The sequence below is a fragment of the Bos indicus genome, chromosome 3 (genome assembly GCF_029378745.1).
Source record: "Bos indicus isolate NIAB-ARS_2022 breed Sahiwal x Tharparkar chromosome 3, NIAB-ARS_B.indTharparkar_mat_pri_1.0, whole genome shotgun sequence".
NCBI lineage: Eukaryota > Metazoa > Chordata > Mammalia > Artiodactyla > Bovidae > Bos > Bos indicus.
Window position 1 is genome coordinate 100,160,953 of NC_091762.1, and position 18,346 is coordinate 100,179,298.

An 18,346-nucleotide genomic window follows, 5' to 3' on the forward strand; every position below is an offset into this window, starting at 1 on the left:
CCCAGAAATGGAGCAAGAGAGAGCAAAATGGAATAGGTGGGGATGAGGAGGTGATGGGGAGCAGGTGAGGATAGTGCATGTGGGAAGGAAGTGGGCAAGACAGAGCTGAATGTCCCTCATGCAGGAAGTGAGGAGTGCACTGCAGATGGAGACGCAAGAACAAGGATGCCTGTGGCCCTTAGGGTACTTTGTATACAGATTCCGTATCTGAGCGTTTTTCTGGGGAAAAGCTATCATTTTCATCAGATTCCTACCCAACCAGTGATCCAGAGAAGATGTAAATCATGCAAGCCTGCCAGAAGATGGAAGATATTATCCAGAGGAGTAGTTGATACAGCCCAAGGCATGGCAACTGGGGAATCTGTGAAGGACTTAAGTTCATGAAAGTGTGTATAGGACAGTTTGAGAAGGGGTCTGCCTGCAGAGCCCTTGTAAAGTGAGCTGGATGAGCTCCTTATATGGAGCTTTTTGGCCAAGGAGGCAGGAACTGGCAGGAACTCCGCCCTGTCATCAGCTCTCTGCCCCTGCCTCTCCACTGGTGCCTGGAGCCCTGCTCAGTAATGGCAGGGATGGTATGTGGCTCCAGCATTTCTCGCCACCATGACGCCTTCGGTGTTTGCCGGAGGTAGAGATAGTGTTCGAGGTGCCACAAAAGCCAGGTTGAGGAGCAATTAACCTGTAATGAGGTGGACGAGGCCCGCCCAGGGCAAACAAATCCCTTGCAGCCTCTATGTATGCAACTGGGGGTTGGGCGGTATGAGGCATAGAAAGGTGGGATGGGTTCCGAGTACTCCACCTGCCCATTCCCCAGCAGACTCCTGATCTGGGCCGTGAAGACTAGCTCTTGGACCGTGTTGCACTGGCAAGGTTGCAGTTCTTTTTTGGACTCAGGGCAAGTGATGGTTCTGGCTTGTCCTAGTAAAGCCTGGGAAGAAGGATCGAAGGGTGAAAGGGAGGCAAGGGGGCCTGGTTTGCCAGGCTGGGCTTGGCTTGGAGGTAGACACCATACCCTCTGGCCACGGCCTCCCACCTTAGTGCTCTTTCTTCTGCAGCAGTGATCAGATGGTTGTCTGGGATGTTGTGACTTAAAAGTGAATCATGCCACCATGTCAGCCAGGACCCCACCTGGCTCTGGAGTCAGATGGGCTGGACCCAAATCCAGGCCCAGCTTTTCATAGGAGGTTGTGGGCCTGGAACAAGTCACTTGGGCTCTCTAGGCCCAGTTTCTGGAACATGGGGTAGTTAAGACTAAATAAGAGATCAGATCTATAGAGCACTGGGTGACCAAGAAAGAGAGTAAATGAAATTCTTTCTGATGTCCCCAAAGCAGGGACAGGTGTGGGGCTCTGCCTGCCTGGGAAGGGTAGGCAGCTTGGGTGCCCTGGTGGGGGCTTCTGGAGGGCTTCCCAGAACTTAAGGAATGACCCTCCTCCATTGCCCTGGCAGTATTTTTAGTCTCCCTGCCCCCTATTTGGGCACAAGCTTGTTATTTTCATAGTTTTCCAGTCCAGTGCCTCTACCCAGGAAGGGGTAGTTTCAGGCCAAAGTCCTCCCACATTATAGGGCTGCAGACTGGCTCAGCCCCTGCCACCTCCTTCAATGACCTCTTGGGCATTCTTGTTAAGCTCCCTTCCAAGTCTGCAATCCAAATGAAGGTGAGAAATAGCGGCCCGCCTCCATGCCACTTCCCTTCTGCTGCCTTCCCAGGAGCCTCTGAGTCAACAACCCCACAGGCGTTTGAGGCCAGTGTAGACAAGTTTGAGGTCCCTCTCCCCAAGGATACACAGAGTCCAGATAAACATTTTAATGGGTTTATGAGTTCTGAAATGCCTTCTACACATCCGCTCTGTAACTGCTGGTTTTGTATATGCTCATGCTATGGGCTGCCTTTCTCTAATCCCCCCTGTGGAGTACTGGGATCCCCAAGAGCACCCCCCCGCCTTGCTCTGAGAGGGTATCAAGTGTTTAAGGGACAGACTGGAGGAATGGGTAAGAGGATTGGCTACCTTAGGGGCTCTGGAATAGGAGGACCCCAAACCCACCAATAGAAGGAAATGTCAGGCTCCAGTTGAAGGGGGTGGTGTCCATTTGGCCCCGAGTCCAGAGGAACAAAGTTAGGTCAACTCCGGCCCAAGAGACACTGTTAGATCCTGTCCCCACCCTGATCATCGCCTCTTCACAGTTCTCATACGACAGCAGCAGTGGTGGAAGGAGAAGCCAACTTATTCCCGATTGCAGTACAGATACATGGACACAATCATGGCAGCCAGCTGGTGGGAAAGGAATAGGGAGAGATGAAGAGACAGATCAGGGTCCTTAAACTGTAGTCCCCTGTCCCACCAGACACTGATCATGAAGCTTTGTTAGAAGTCTGTCTCTTCCAGAGGGACCTCAGAGGTGGGTCAAGCAGCCCTGAACCAGGGTGGGGGATATCCTGCCCCAAGCTCCTCTCCTTACCTCCAAGCCCCCAATTCCGGCTGCCACACCACCCACAGTGACTGCATTGGTTCGGATGTCATACAGAAGCTGTTTGAAGCATCCCTTGGGGGAGGGGAGAGAGCATCTATAGTCAGCAGCTGCTCCCATTCTCATTCAGCACCCTGAGGTCGTTAAAGCATCCCAACCTCCTAGGCCAACCTTTACCTGTACACTCATGTTATGGGCGGTGAAATTGTTGCAGGGTTCCATGAGCGAGTTATTGACACTGTCATAGCAACAGTATGGGGGAAAGGTACCGTTCTTTCTTACATAGGGTGACCCCTCAAAATCTGTGTAGTTGGTGAAGCCACAGCACTTAAGCTGGAGATGAAGAGAAGATGATCAGAGGGGCCTTGCTTATTTCTCCCCACCCCCAAGTCTCCCTCAGCCCACCTTACCCCTGCCATGGTGGAGTTCCACACTTGAGTGAAGTCTTTTTGGGAACCGTACTCTTTTTTGATATTAGGCACCACCACCGCCGTCAGGAAGTTCTCAGCCTGGGTGCGGAAGGCCAGTGTTTACAGCCTGGTGGGGAGGGTGTGGCCCCCTCTCAGGGCTTGCCCAGTGGTACCCCTTTGCCTCATCCCTGTTCCTCACCAATGTAGTATACACTAAGGCGACCACAGCAGCTGCAACCTCAGCAATGAAGATGAGGAGGAGGATGAAGAAGAACTGAGTGGAGAACAGGGATCTGAGTTTTAGGGAGAGAGAGCCTCTCATGCCTTCCTTACCCTAATCGTGCTCTGCCCTCCCACCCCACCATGAAAACAAGGCAGGGGCCCCGTTTGCTGAGACCCTTGGAATCCAGAGCAGGGTTTGGGGATCCCCAGGGCCTAGTGTCAAGGGTGAGGGGACCCTGGGCTTTGGTCATGGGCCTGTGGAGCTGGGTTTGACACACCGTCATGAGGGCACACTTGCTCTCAGTTTGGGCACCGTAGCAGCCCAGGAAACCAAGAGCGAAGAGCACAGCACCGGCTGCAATGAGGAAGTAGCCCACGTTGACGAACTGCATGGCACTGGATGACATCGGCCCAAAGATCTTCACAAAGGATGGTCCATCAACCGACACCCAGATGCCCACTGCCAACAGGGCTGCACCACATAGCTGGGGACAGAGAGGCAGACTTTGAAAGAGTGCTGTCAGGCAGCTCCCTATCACACAGCTCAGGTAGGAAGATGGGAGATGAGAAACTTTCCCATTTATTGGGTATGGAGTCCAAAAACTCATCCTGTAGGGAGTTGTGACTCATCTTTAGAGCTAAAAAGATGGGAGCTGGGACATCTGCAGTCAGCAGCAGGCTGCACATCTAGGCAGATGTAAATGGGACCAGGGATTCCAGAAATAGCCATGGTGTGGGGGAGGGGCAAAGCTTTCCCTTACCACTGCCAGGGTCCTGCCACATAGCTTGAAGTGCAAACAAGCAGGTGAACACCTGCCCCTCCCCCCCACCCCCCACCCCCGGCCAGCAGCCACCTCCCCCCCATTTGGCTTCTGGGTTATAGGTGCCTGGAACACCTTGGTTCTCTGATAGGCAGAAAGAGGAGGGTGGTAGCATTGAGCAGGTTCAACAGTCACTATAGCAACAGAGGTGTGGCTGAGGTTTAACACCTGCTTCCAACCTTGGAGAGGGCAATGGTAAGAAGGGACACCCACCCTAAGGCCCCCCATTTGGGTCTCTTCCAGGACCAGCTTAGACCTCTCCTTGCCACACAAGTGGAAATTGAGGCACCAGAGATGGAGTACAGCCAGAGCTCTGAGAGGCTCTACCCCACCTCAGAGGTGATCCTGAGGCCAAGACTGGAAAGGAGGGCCCTGCCCAGTTCCCACAGCTCTTAGAGCAAAGCCTCGCTGACCCAGTGCTTCAGTGGATGAATCAGCCTGACACCACCCAGGTGTCCAGTCCCCACTTTCCGGCTATGGAAACTGAGGCTGGAACCAGGAGCGAGGTGGCAGGTTGTGGGTGGATCCCAGGCATGTTTGCCCAAGGACACAAGACTGGGCTTCTAGCCTGTGGGGTCAGATTTCAAGGAGTCGGAGGCCAGCCCTGCCCAGTCTGGCAAGGCCTGGGCAACAGAGGCCAGAAACCAAACCGGATTTGCCTTTAACCCCCTTGGGCCAGAACCCCTGTGCTCCAGATCCCTGCAATCCTGCTGCCTTCTTCAGATACAGGGATAAAGGCTAGTTCCCTGAAAGGAGAAGAAGCCCAAGGCACAGGCCACACCATCAACAGAGACTGTCCTCACCCCTAGCCCAATTCCTCCAAATTCACCTACACTTCATGTCTCCACTTCCTCATCCTTTGCTCACTCTCACCCAGTCTCCTGTGGCTTTGAGGTCTCTGGTGACAACCTGTGCTCAGCCATGGGTGTATCCTCCTTGACTTTCTGACACCTTGCTCTCCTGCTTTGCTTCCTTATGCTCTTTCTCTATTTGCTTCCTGGTAGCCTTTCCTCGGAGAAGGCAATGGCACCCCACTCCAGTACTCTTGCCTGGAAAATCCCATGGATGGAGGAGCCTGGTAGGCTGCAGTCCATGGGGTCGCTAGGAGTCGGACATGACTGAGCGATTTCACTTTCCCTTTTCACTTTCATGCATTGGAAAAGGAAATGGCAACCCACTCCAGTGTTCTTGCTTGGAGAATCCCAGGGACGGGGGAGCCTTGGTGGGCTGCCATCTCTGGGGTCGCACAGAGTCGGACACGACTGAAGCGACTTAGCAGCAGCAGCAGCAGCCTTTTCTCTGTTTATCCCTTACAAATTGAGTTTCCTGGAGTTCACTCTCCCTGTGTGTGCTCACCCTACCCATGGCTTCAATGACCACCTACGGGCACATGACTTCCAAATATCCTGAGCTGCAAGTCCACTGGGTACATGGCTGCTGATGAAGTACCCACCAGGTTTGCTCTCAGCAGAGAGGAGATGTGGTCATCATCTCCAAGACCTCTGTCTTGCTTGCCCCTTCCTCCATCCTCAGCCACCATCCAAGGGCTTTGTCCTTTGTTCATGTTGTCTATTTCTCCCCAATTTTACCACCATCTCTAGATTCATGCCTCATTGCTCAGCTTCCTCAAACATGCCCTATATAGTCTGTTCCTGGTTTTCTGAACAATATCTGATTTCATTGCCTCTGGGCCTTTTTGCATGCTTTACCAACCCCCTCACTATGTGCAAATTCCTAGCCTCAGCTATTTCCTTCTAGAAGTCTTCTCTGACTAGGCAGGGTTCAAGCCCCTTCAATGCACCCTGTGATCAGACCACACATACTGTGGAAAACTGGTTGCCTATCTGGCCTGTTGGACCCGAGATCCCTGAGGGCACAGAGTCTTAGGCAGTGTTTGTTGAAAAAATACAACAAATTCCGCTTGCAGCTGAAACTCTTACTCTCATATCTCCGGACCTTCTCGGCTTTTGGCTCCCCACCATACACAGGCCACTGAATTTCCTTCCACGCTAGGTGATCTTGGGCAAACCCCTGCCCCTCCCTGAGGCCCTAGCCTGTTAGCCTACCCTGCCCTGCTCTAAACCTGAAACTTCCTGGAAGGAGAGGATGCCCCTAAACTTCTCCACCCCAAGTTGTGTGGCAGCTAGTTTGCTCCTGGAGCCAAGACTCAGTCTTCGGGGAGACTTCCACATCTCATCATCAGGGGAAACTTTCAGGAAGAGTGGACATAGCAATCTCTTATTCCCCAGTTGGGGCTCTACTCAGGTTAAGACCCACTCCTGTAGGGAACCCTAAATAACCCATAACCCCCATACTTACAAAGATGAGCATATTGAAGAGGATCATCATGACCTTAATGAAGTTGAAGCACCCCATGGTGGCTCCTGGGAGGCAGACATGTGGGAATTAGGATCTCGCTCCCTGACCGCTTCCCCCAGCCTGGACTGACATACCAGACTCCAGCATCCTGGACTCACATAATTACCAAGCTTCTCCTGCCTCTGGACTCTGATGTCTCTGGACTCTGAAGCGTCAGGACTTTCCCCAGTTCCCATCCTGATACCCCTAACCCTCTGTACTGCCCAGGCCCTCTACTAACACCTGACACTTTGAAATTCTAACATCCCACGTGCGTCCATCCCACAGGCACCCTGAGCCTGATTCCCCCACTTCAGGGTCACTCCATGTCCTTACCTGGCTCCTGCTTATCCTGGACTTTCCACTCCCCCCACCCCAAACCAATCCTAGGCTCTTCCAGGACCCTCCCCGTGGCCCTCCCAGCTCCCCAAACCTGTTTCCAGATTGCTCTCTTTTCACAGGAGAGTCTCTATCCTATGCCATCACCTGGTCAGGGGTCCTGGTAGTAAGTTCTGTAAGAGGGATCTGCTGAGGCTCCAGAGAGGACCACAGCTCCAGGAGAACTGCCACTGAGTGGGCAAGCGGGAGACAGCGCGGGCTCTCACGGCACTGCTCACCTGTGGGCGGGGCAGGAGCTTTAAAGGCTCCTTCTGCCCGCCCACCCCCCGCCCCCCCGCACCCGGTCGGCCTGCCCCTGCTGCCCCCTGCTGCTTGCCGCTCCCTCCCCACAGCTCCAGCAGCCTCTGGCCTCCGCCTGGCAACCCAACCACAGCAACGCCCCTCCTGATCTGAGTAAGACAGCTAGCTGTCTGTGGCTGAGGTGAGCGCCCCCCAGAACCGTGTGCCTTCCACAGCAAGGCACAGCTGCTTCCTAACCTGCACCTGCCGAGATGGCCGGACACATCCCACATGCTCGCAGGTACACACACCTGCCCAGGCTGTGTATTCACACCCACATACACACATCAACTCCTCCTAGTGCTCTCGAATGCACACTTGCACAGGCACACACACCTGTGAACTCTGTGTGGGCTGACTCCTAGCAACAATCCAGAGCAACATCTGAGGTGCATACTGAAACGCTCATACACACACACACACACACACACACACACAAACTCATGCAGGCCTGCCCACACATGCTTTCAAGGAAGTGACCCAGGCTTGGCATTTTCTTCCCCTCCTCTGAGAGGCAAACAAACGACTCTTCCTTTTTCTCCCTCCAGGAAACTTCAACCCATCTTTTCCCTCCCTGAGTCTTTCCTCCCTCTCCTCCCTCCCCACACTTTTTCTCTCCTCAGTCCTCTTAGCATTCTGTATACACCCCTCCCTTCCTGCCAGCAGAGGGCACCATGGTCCCACAAAAGCACTGCCCTCCCCTGAAAGTTCTTCAGCTCTGTTATACCCATCTTAACGAGTCCTTTCCCGGCTGCTGATGTTGAGCTGCTGGGAAAGTTCTGGCTTTTAAGTCACTCAGGCCAAGTGCTCCAATCCTGGTTCTGTTGCTTATTAGCTGTGTGACCCTGGGGGCATTTCTTAGGCTTGAGTTTGAGCCTCTATTTCCTGGTCTGTATAACACAATAGTTACAGGGTTTTAAGATGAGATTAAAAATGAGATTTTTCTTCCCATTCTGGGACATAAACGAATGACCACAGAGTGAAAAGTTCAGAACAAGGAGAGTCACAGCCAGAGGGGGTGTGGGGTGGAAGATTTTTAATTTGTTTTTATAATGGGAGGAGGCAGCTGAAGAGACAGGAAAGAGAGGAAGGCTGTTAACATGAATATTTGTACAGATCATGTTTTCAATGTGTAACTTATATCGTAGGCTTTTTTTTTTACCTTTCACAATAATCCTATAAGATTCTCTTTTCATCTGCTTTTTCAATATGGGGAAAGAGAGATACAGAAAGTTAAGTGCACATTTCTGAATGAATGAATAAATGCAGAATGTGCTGTGTGGTCAGTTGCTCAGTTGTATCCAACTGTTTGTGACCCCCTGGGTTGTAGCCCACCGGGCTCCTCTGTCCTTGGGATTCTCCAGGCAAGAATACTGGAGTGGGTTGCCATTTCCTCCTCCAGGGGATCTTCCCAACCCAGGGATTGAACCCAGTGTCTCCTGCAAAGACAGGCGGATTCTTTACCACTGAGCCACTTGGGAAGCTTTGACTGCAGAAGAGCAGGAGTTAAATGTCTGGGCTTTGGACCTTGGCCATCCCAGATTTGAATCCTTGCCTGCCTCTAGTTGTGTGACTTCACTCAGCTAAGCCTCGGTTTCCTTGTACAGTCGATTTTCATCGTTCATGGATTTCACATCTGTGAATTTACCCACTCATAAAATGACCTGTAAGTCCAGAGCACACTCACGGCATTTTAGTGGTCATTCATGTACACATGTAGAGCAGCAAAAAAATTCAAGTTGTCCAACACGCTTGTTCTCAGATGAGGTTGAACAAGGGGATGCTCTGCTTTCTTGTTTCGACTCTCATAAACAAGTGTTCTTTTTGTGGCCTACTTGTTGTCTGTCACTTTTTTGCACTTATGTGCTTTTTGTTGGTGATTTTGCTATTAAATACCCGCCTCTAGCATAACACTGAAGTGCTCTTTAGTGTTCCTAAGTACAAGAAGACTGTCATGTGCCTTATGAAGAAAATACTTGTGTTGGATAAACTTTATTCAGGTACGTGTTATAGTGCTATTGGCTACGAATTCAATGTTAATGACATCAATATATTTTAAATGAAGCACCTTTAATAGAAACACACATAAATTAGGTTATTGGTGAGTTGACAAGATATTGTGACCAGAGCTTGGTATGAATCTAATCCTGTATTTCTCCTGAAAGCACTGGCTAAATATTTGCTAATACCATGATTGTGGTGACTTTATTGGAACATAACTACCACAAATAATGAAATTAGAAGACGTTTGCTCCTTGGAAGAAAAATTATGACCAACCTAGACAGCATATTAAAAAGCAGAGACATTGCTTTGTCAACAAAGGTCTGTCTAGTCAAAGCTATGGCTTTTACATAAGTCATGTGTGGATGTGCGAGTTGGACTATAAAGAAAGCTGAGCACTGAAGAATTAATGCTTTTGAACTGTGGTGTTGGAGAAGACTCTTGAGAGTCCCTTGGACTACAAGGAGATCCAACCAGTCCATCCTAAAGGAAATCAGTCCTGAATATTCATTGGAAGTACTGATGCTAAAGCTGAAACTCCAATAATTTGGCCATCTGATGCAAAGAACTGACTCATTGGAAAAGACCCTGATGCTGGGAAAGATTGAAGGCAGGAGGAGAAGGGGATGACAGAGGATGAGATGGTTGGATGGCATCACTGACTCAATGGACATGAGTTTGAGTAAACTCTGGGAGTTGGACAGCGAGGCCTGGCGTGCTGCAGTTCATGGAGTCACAAAGAGTTGGACACGACTGAGCGATTGAATTGAACTGAACCACAAATAATGATAATCGACTGTATGTGAAATAGGAATAATGATAGAATCTCCTTGCTGTGGGGTTGTTGTGGGATTAGATGAGGTAATGTTTGTGAAGGACTTGGCACCATATTTGGCACATAGTAAGTGCTCAGTAAACAATGTTAATATTATTAACATTGGATGAGTGAAAAGGTGAGGGAGTGAATTTTTTACTCAGAGTTCCTTTCCCAAGGGGCTAAACTGAAGTTTTCTGTCTCTGGGGCTGGATCCCTGGAGGGAATTGTGACGGAGTCAAACCCTTAGGGAGGGGCTGGGCACCAGGCTCTGTAATAAAGAGCATCACCCCTACACAAGCTCTGTATGTCACAGAAGCCGCGTTGCCCTGGCCAGTAGCACCATCAGGCACCTTACAGAAGCTCACTGCACCCATGGGGCCTTCTCAGCTTGTCCGTGCCCCTCGGCCCCGGGGCTTAATTTCCCCTTACCGCAGGCCAGGCGTGGGTTGGCCTCGGCCCCGCTTTCCCAAGATGTTCAAGTGTAGCCGCAGAAGGTACCGGCAGAAACGGCAAGGCCCAGCTGGCACCACTGTAACCACCAATCTTGCCAGTGTGGCCACGGATATCAACGACACCCAAACTGCCACCACCAGGGTGTTGATCCTTGCACCGCAAGGTAGGCTGAGGGCCTGAGCCCGGGTAGGGTGGGGTGGGGTGGGGGAGGAGAACAGGGCCACTGAAGTCCTACCCACATGAGCCCTGTGCAGGCACTCTAGCACCCCAGAGTCTGAGCGCCGTAATGGAGGAGGACGTGTTAGCTGAAGTGGACGGCTTGGGGAAATGGGAGAGTCTAAGAGCAGTGGAGCTTCCTCACACTCTTTTCCTCTCCCTTCTCTCCTCAGTTCTCAGACACCTCTGTCAACCTGGCAGCTTTCTGATCCTCTGAAACATCCAGAAACTAGTCCAGAAGCTTGGCTGGCTCCGGACCTTCATCTCCTCAGGGCCACGAGTGGTGAATAGCAGACAAATACAGTCCTTTCTGCTCCAACTGCTTTCCTCCACTCCCAGGTGCTTCCAGCTGACTATGGAGGGTATGAGGGCAGGGCTAGGGCTGAATGCTCCCAGGGACAGGCTTCAGCAGCAGCAGCAGGCATCACAGGAAGACATTGGAAGGACAGAACAAGGTCGGCAACACATACCATCTTTGGCCTCAGCTTTTGCTCTGGCCTGTGAGGTGGGGGTCCTTCCTGCCTTGCACTCCCATCAGAACAGGGAAAAGGGTCTCCGTAGACATATTGGAAGGTATAGGGACCTGGGTCACTGGGGAGAAGGGTAGAGGCATAAATCAGAAAAAGATGGCATGAAAGACAGATTGCACTGCTCCAGCGTAATGAGTGTCTGAGTGTGAGATGTATGTGCCTCTGTGTGCCTGTGAGGGTTAGTGTGAGTGAGACAGAGAGAATGGAGTTTGAAGCAGACGTGGCTGAGTGTGCCTTTGAGATGAGTGTGTCTCTGTGGCCAGCTGTGTGTCAAGGTGTGTGTGTGTGTGAGGGTATGAATAGGCCAGGGAGGCAGTCATCTGCTCCACCAGGAGGGGGATGGGGTCACCCAGAAGTAGGAAAGGGTTAGCTTCCAAGGGGGTGCACCACCCTCAGCCCCCACAGCCGTTCTCTGAGGTCGGTATTTTCCCGGACTAACAGCTGAGCTGGGGCGTTTGGGGGTGGGGCGAGACTGAGTGAGCGTCCAGGAAGGGGGAGGGTGCTAAGCACTCAGGCCTGGGGATTTTCCATTTGGATTTCTGCGTGTGCGCCCATGTGTCATCGGGTGTAACTGGGTTTCTGTGGGGTGTGTCTCCGTGGAGTTTGTGTCTCAGAGGCAGGAAACACTGTGAGGGACTGTCTGTCATGTGTCATTTCATGCACAAGTGAGTGAGTGTCCCAGTGTCCCGAGGTCTGGCTCCAGTTCCAGGAGGGCGGGGGTGGGAGTGGACTGTGAGACCTCTGGCCTGGCCCCCTGGGCAGCCTGTGAGGAGAAAATGAATTGTGTCTGCTTTCCTCCACTCTAAGGCTTGCCAGAGACCGGGACCTGAGAGGAGGACCGGGGCAGAGAATTCACTGACACATCGTGCCCAGACTGCACTGGTGGAGGATGAGGCTTCTCAGGGTTTGGGGGAAGGTGCTGAACCCCCAGTCAGAGCTGGAGGCTGACTAGCTAGTGCCCAAAGCCCGCAAGGATGCCCACACATATAAAGACATGTGACACAGTCCAGGAACACATGCAGACATATAAACACAACTGATACAGATAAACAAGGTAACAAATTCACACCTGCATGCAAGTACACGCCAAGTACACCCCTATAAATAGATGTATGTACTGACACAAATATATATAAACCTTTCCACCTGAGACAGGTAACACACACACATGCCTACAAATGAGCACACACACGCAAACATGCATGCACCTGGTTACAGCACACGAGCATATAGACTGACATCTGCAATCCTGCTCACGCCAACATAGGCACACACTCATGCAAACACACTCAGCAGACTTCCCTGCCCCTGTGGCCCTGGGACCCAGAAGCCTCCCTTCCCCTATGTGAGACAGCGCGTGTATGGGGGTGTGTGTGTGCCTGCCCACACTTGTGTCTATGTGTATCTGGGGCTGTGAGATTGTGTGTGGATGTGTGTGTGTGCACGCATGAGTGGATGTATGTGTGTGTGTGAGAGAGAGAGGGGGTTGCTTAGCTGTGGGAACCCGATGACATCATCTCTTCTGGCTATTTTTAGCTTCCTCTGCAATGACGGCTCCTTCACTGCCCCTCCCCCGCCAGGTTCCCAACTCTCCTTCCCCTTCAAGCTCCCAGAGACAGCCACAGCCAATGGTCCCCCTCATCCTAGTCTAGGTGACCCCCTGGATTGCTAATCTGGTTCACTCTCTCCCACCCCAGTCATGGCTCCCTGGAAGCTGAGAACACTGGGCTCCCAGGCCAGAGGAGGAGGCTTGGGCAGTATGGCAGCCCGGAGAAGGGGCCTGGGTTAGGTGAGCTGACCTGGCTGGTCTCCAGCCCCTAGGGTGCCTCTCCTTCTGCTTTTCAATCTGAAATTATGTTTCGGTCAGTAGTGCCTGCTATGTGCCAGGGAAGATGCCAAGTTCTGGGGATAGAGCAGTGAGCAGGACCGTGGGAGTTCTTCCTGGTTAGAGTTGCAGCTCGGTGGGAGACAGACATTAAACAGAGCACACAGGTGCAGCCCTGAGCTGCAGCAAGGGCTCTGAGTTGGTAACGAGGCATTCAGGCTGGGATGATGGTCTGTCTCTCATAGAGGGGACCTGAGGAAACCAGAAGGACACACTCCCTTTACCTTATACCTCTCACCCCAACCACTGCACCTCCAGAATTCCACCAAGCCCTGCTTCCTTCTCACACCCCATTCTGTGCTCCCAACACTGTACCAGCCCACCATCCACATGGAGGTCCACTGCTATTCTTTCCTTTGGAGCTTCCCCACAGTTGATCCCTGGGAGGCAGTGCAGTGTTCCCCATCTGTAGATGAGAAAACTGAAGGCCCAGAGAGGGGTAGTGCCGGATCACACATGCCCCTGCTCAGGGAGCAGCTCAGGGGAGATGGCAGGCAGGTGGAGGAGGAAGCGGCGGTGGCACTGCTGTAGAAGAAGCAGGGGATGCCATCAGGAGGTGGGGGAGGGGATGCCATCAGGAGGTGGGGGAGGGGATGCCATCAGGAGGTGGGGGAGGGGATGCCATCAGGAGGTGGGGGAGGGGATGCCTGTGGCCTGAAGGACTCACGCCTGGAGGAGGGCTTCCTGCTTTACCCAGCCTGGGGCAACCACTGGAAAATCGGGTTTGGCAGCTTCAGCTGGGCTGCAGGGCTGGAGGAGAGGTCTAGACCACAGGGAGGAGGCCTGGAGGCGGGCCTATCTTCTAGCATGGAGTGTGGCCAAATGGTCTCATTGGGGGAGCGTTTTATAATACTGGGACCCTTTGGAGAGTGTGGGCTGAATTCAGGAGCCCAGAGTTTCCATTCTCTGGTGTGACACTTAGAAACTCCTGCCCCTTTCTTGGCCTCAATGGCCCCTCCCAGAAAGTTGCTCTGGAGGATCAGTTTCTCCACTTTCAACTCCTGCCCTCGGGGGAGGGCAACTCCTGTTTCCTGGGAGTCTGACTCAGGCACAGGAGCACAAAGCCAGTGGGTTAGGGCTGACCAGACAGCCCCTAGGGCGCCAGGATGGAGGTCCCTTGTCACCAGTGGGTCAATGGCCGGAAGCCCAGCTCCAGCCCCACAATGCAATACCGGTCACCCCACCCTTACCAGTGCCTCATCCACACCCCCACTTCCGGCCTCTGTTCCTTCCTCACCTTCAGGGAAAGCTGCAGGGCTCCCTTGGGGATCTCCCATATCTCCTCCACTGGCTCCCTGCCCTGTGCTTAACCCTCCCTCTCTGCCCATTTGGGCAGGCCAGTCTCCCAGTAAACTTTCTTTTCCTGGACCTGTAGGCAGTCCAGGGAGGAAAGGAAGCTGGGTGGGAGGGCTGTAAAGGAGCCTGCTTTTCCTCCTGCCCTCAGATGTTGTTGTTCAGTTGCTAAGTCATGTCCGACTCCGCAACGCCATGAGCTGTAGCACGCCAGGCTTCCCTGTCTTTTACCATCTCCCAGAGTTTGCTCAAACTCATGTCCATTGAATTGGTGATGCCATCCAACAGTCTCATCCTCTGTCATCCCCTTCTCCTCTTGCCCTCAATCTTTCACAGCATCAGGGTCTTTTCCAATAAGTTGGCACATCAGGTGGCCAAAGTATTGGAGCTTCAGCTTCGGCATCAGTCCTTCCAATGAATATTCAGGGTTGATTTCCTTTAGGATTGACTAGTTTGATCTCCTTGCAGCCCAAGGGACTCTCAAGAGTCTTCCCCAACACCACAGTTCAAAAGCATCAGTTCTTCAGTGCTCAGCCTTCTTTGAGAGGCTTGGGGGAGGCGGGTGGACTGAGTGCATGGGCCTAAGACTGAGCTTCCCAGGGCATGTCTCATACCTGGCAGCCCCAGGTGAAGTAGGAATGCTACCCTTGACCCATCCAGCTGGCTTCTTCCTCTGCCTTCAGCGAATTCAGAGATAAGAACCTAGAGCAGACCTAGAGCAGATATTTGCATTCTCTGGAGGACAAACACAAGAAACTCATGCCAAGTGACTTCTGATTGTTGTCATCATGTCAATGACAAATTTATGAAACAAAAATCACAAAATTCTGGATGCATAGACTCCATAGTCACAGAATCTTAGTATCACAGAATTCTAGCATGGTGCAATGCAAGTAACAGCATCTTAGAAACACAGAATTCTGGCATCAGTGAGTCCCAGATGACAAGGCTAAAGTATCCTTGAGATGGAAGTCTTGAGAAGTCAATTAGTAAAGGGTGGAGGTCTAAATCTGGGAATTCCCCACGGAGGATGCGCACAGTAGTTCTCACATGAACTTGAAGGAGGAGGCAGAGCTCGGGACACATGAGTTTAGTTAGGGTGAGGTAACACACCTGCAATAAACCAGACAGAAGACAGACCTCTTTCATAAGGACACATTCCTGGTTCCTGAGGGTGAGGGGAGTGAAGTGGCAGTGAGAAGAGAGGGGGAACTATATAAACAAAGAAAATACAACCTAAAGAAAGATCAAGTAGCAAAATACACTGGCCCTAATGCCTTCAGCTTCTCCAGGATTGGGGTGAAAATCAGCTCAGGACATTTTCAAAGGTTAGTAAGACTATTTACCGCATTGGAATGGGTGACCCATGGCTGGTGTTTTTTGTTTTTTGCCAGAAAGGTACCAAACAGAAAATAGTCCGTATCCTACATTTTTCTTGGGGCTGCTGGCAGGAGCAATCCCTTTCTAAAGAGATGCTGATCTTGGAGCAACATGATGTACACCAAAGCCACTTTGTAGGGTGGGGCTCACAGCCCCCAGCAAGGCCCTGATAGGGGACCTTGTAGAGGGCGTCTGTCTGGGATGGTGCCTGTTGGGGGCGGGCATCTCTATGGAAGGAGCCAAGTTTGAGGCAACATTTTGTATGGGGACCCTTGTCTGATTATGGGGTTGGTTACTCAGTAAACAACAGGGATATTTACCTAGCATTTCTGGGAAACTACTGCAAACTCAGGAACCCAGAAGGAGTGGCTCCAGAGAAAGGCAAATGCCAGGCCCTTCTGGGCATGGGAAATGGGGCAATGTCCGATGGAGATCCTCCTGCTCAGCTGCCTGTCCTTGGATTCAGCCTTGACCTCTACCCACACTCCCACTTGCCTCCCTCTCCCTGCTTGCCTGCTGCTCTACCTACCTACACCTGCTGTGTGTTCTTTGGTAAATGTTGTTCCCTCTCTAGGCCCCAAACCTCCTTTGCTCTTTTTTTGAAGTCTGTAATTGGGTCCTAAGTGCAGCTTTTAGTATTTTATAGTCCTGCTTTCATCCAGAGCAGTTTCAGCTTCAGATAGCTCCATTCTCAGCTTCCAGAGAAAGTGTCTGGCAGCTTCAGGGAGGAGGCAGGGAAGAGGGAATAGAAATAGTGCTCACGTTTGACATGCTACATGTGTCAGTGTCCATGATGAGTGTTTTTATAACACTCATCACTGGGCATCTTACGCAATGCCCACAAACACCCTGTGTATATAAATCATTGCTCCCATTTTATAGATGAAGGAACTGAGGTTCAGGGAGGGTAAATAACATAACCTCAAATTATTCAGCTAGAGAGCAATAGGAGTGGAATCTCAACTAGGTCTGTCTTAATTCTGAGCGCTGTGATTTCAGATTAGCATTATTTCATGCGGCTTCATTTGGTAAAATGGAAGTCCATGGATCGGAGTTTCAGGGAGAAGTAGTCTCTCCAGCCGGCTCTGAAAGGTGACAGGTTCCACTTAGAAAAGTTTGCAGCCAGGACTGACAGCTCATACTGTGAAAAAGCTGAACTGAGACTCCTTGTCTTGGGAACTCTGGGTATGCTCCAGCTCAGATTGGAGCTAGCTGAACTGGGTTGAATGTGAGGAGGTTGGGTTGGAGAGTGGTCCTGGTTGAGAGGCTGCTGTCACTGTTCCTGGAGATAGTGTGTATATGTTGGGGAGGGGCTGTGAATGGAGGCTTCTTGACTTTCTGGGATGGGCTAGTCTCTGCCCGCTGAAGCTGGAGCTGACTGATAGGCCTCCAGGGCTTGGGGCATGGGACTTTCCAGCTGGGATGGCATCATGACATGTTGGCACTAGTCTCACTACCTTGAGAATCCCAATACTTTTTGGATCCCCAAGACTCAGCAATGTGCACAACTGCATCAGGTAACTGACTCAAAGGAGGTGGAAGGATTTCAGATAGATACCTACCCCTGGTCTGTCCAAAGATGGGTCATCATCAGGGGCTGAGAAATAAGGAAGTCACTGATTCATAGGGTCAGGACTAGGGGCACCTGGTTGGGGTGGGGGTAGTCATCTAAAAGATCCTTCACTGTAAGGGTGAGGATAGAGTTTGAGGTCCAGAAAGGGAACAGGACTTGCCAAAGATTGCTTGGTGGATACACCGACAGAGATGTCAGGACTAAAAGCTTCAGATTTTGTATACTGGGAGCTTACAGAGGCAGGGCACAGACCTCTACAGGCCTCATGGAAAATATATAGGTGGGGGACTTCCCTGGATGTCCAGTGGCTACCACTCCATGCTCCCAATGCAAGGGGCCCAGGCTGGATCCTTGGATAGGGAACTATATCCTGCATGCCACAACTAAAATTTTCCATGCTGTAACTGAAGATCCCACATGCCACAGTGAAGATCAAAGATCCTGCATGCAGCAACAAAGATCCAGTGCAGCCAATTAAATATTTATAAAGAAAGAAAAGGTATGCTGCTGCTGCTGCTAAGTCACTTCAGTCGTGTCTGACTCTGTGCGACCCCATAGACGGCAGCCCACCAGGCTCCCCCGTCCCTGGAATTCTCCAGGCAAGAACACTGGAGTGGGTTGCCATTTCCTTCTCCAATGCATGAAAGTGAAAAGTGAAAGTGAAGTCGTTCAGTCGTGTCCGACTCTTATCGACTCCATGGACTGCAGCCCACCAGGCTCTTCCATCCATGGGATTTTCCAGGCAAGAGTACTGGAGTGGGGTGCCATTGCCTTCTCCAAAGAAAAAGTATAGGTGGTTTTAAAGGTGGACTTAAAGAAAGGACAACGTTTTAGCTGATGCAAAGGGGTAAAAGACATTCCTGGTTGAGAAAAAGTAAGAGCAGCCTCTGGAGGGGGCACCGATTGGCCACCTGGGATGAATGAATTATCCCACGAGGAAGAGAAATCTGATGCCCAGTGATACAAGGCTCAGGGCTGTTTGTGTTCTGTGCGCAGTCACAGAGGTGGAGGCCACAGGGATACAGGGCCCAGAAGCAGCTGGCGGGCCAATCTGAGGAGACCAGGGCTGGGAGACTCTTAGCAGTAAGGGGTGGGGGCCGCTAGACTGTCGCCACCCCAGGGCGCCAGCTTTTCCTTTAATCCTAGCCTCGACAGGACCCAGGCCCAGTCTGAGGTCCGGCCCAGCAAAGGGGAAGCGATTACACCTTTCCCGGCCAGTGTGCACACCTCCTCCCTTCAGCA

General features: G+C 51.7%; 2 protein-coding genes across 2 annotated transcripts; one reads left to right on the forward strand and one right to left on the reverse strand.

Moving 5' to 3' along the window:
• Positions 1 to 1,797: 1,797 nt before the first annotated feature.
• On the reverse strand, positions 1,798 to 6,900 carry TSPAN1 (tetraspanin 1). Its single transcript, XM_019957549.2, has 8 exons — positions 6,764 to 6,900; positions 6,239 to 6,303; positions 3,377 to 3,583; positions 3,076 to 3,150; positions 2,877 to 2,975; positions 2,644 to 2,799; positions 2,458 to 2,541; positions 1,798 to 2,270 (listed from the first exon to the last, which is right to left on the reverse strand). The coding sequence occupies exons 2-8, from the start codon at positions 6,293 to 6,295 to the stop codon at positions 2,223 to 2,225; spliced, it is 726 nt and encodes a 241-aa protein (XP_019813108.2). The 5' UTR covers positions 6,296 to 6,303; positions 6,764 to 6,900; the 3' UTR covers positions 1,798 to 2,222.
• Positions 6,901 to 10,087: 3,187 nt separating this feature from the next.
• On the forward strand, positions 10,088 to 10,920 carry P3R3URF (PIK3R3 upstream open reading frame). The gene is made up of 2 exons (XM_070786621.1): positions 10,088 to 10,390; positions 10,617 to 10,920. Exons 1-2 carry the CDS (start codon positions 10,147 to 10,149, stop codon positions 10,658 to 10,660), a joined length of 288 nt encoding a protein of 95 aa, XP_070642722.1. The 5' UTR covers positions 10,088 to 10,146; the 3' UTR covers positions 10,661 to 10,920.
• The last annotated feature ends 7,426 nt before the right edge of the window (positions 10,921 to 18,346 follow it).

What these genes read in the sequence shown, in the direction of transcription:
- TSPAN1 (XM_019957549.2), bottom strand. Translation starts at nt 6,295, where the DNA reads ATGGGGTGCTTCAACTTCATTAAGGTCATGATGATCCTCTTCAATATG. An exon ending in CCTTAGTGTATACTACATTG is followed by an intron (nt 2,976 to 3,075) that starts GTGAGGAACAGG and finishes TTCCGCACCCAG; the next exon opens with GCTGAGAACTTCCTGACGGC. An exon ending in CCGGAATTGGGGGCTTGGAG is followed by an intron (nt 2,271 to 2,457) that starts GTAAGGAGAGGA and finishes CTTTCCCACCAG; the next exon opens with CTGGCTGCCATGATTGTGTC.
- P3R3URF (XM_070786621.1), top strand. Translation starts at nt 10,147, where the DNA reads ATGGGGCCTTCTCAGCTTGTCCGTGCCCCTCGGCCCCGGGGCTTAATT. An exon ending in GTTGATCCTTGCACCGCAAG is followed by an intron (nt 10,391 to 10,616) that starts GTAGGCTGAGGG and finishes TTCTCTCCTCAG; the next exon opens with TTCTCAGACACCTCTGTCAA.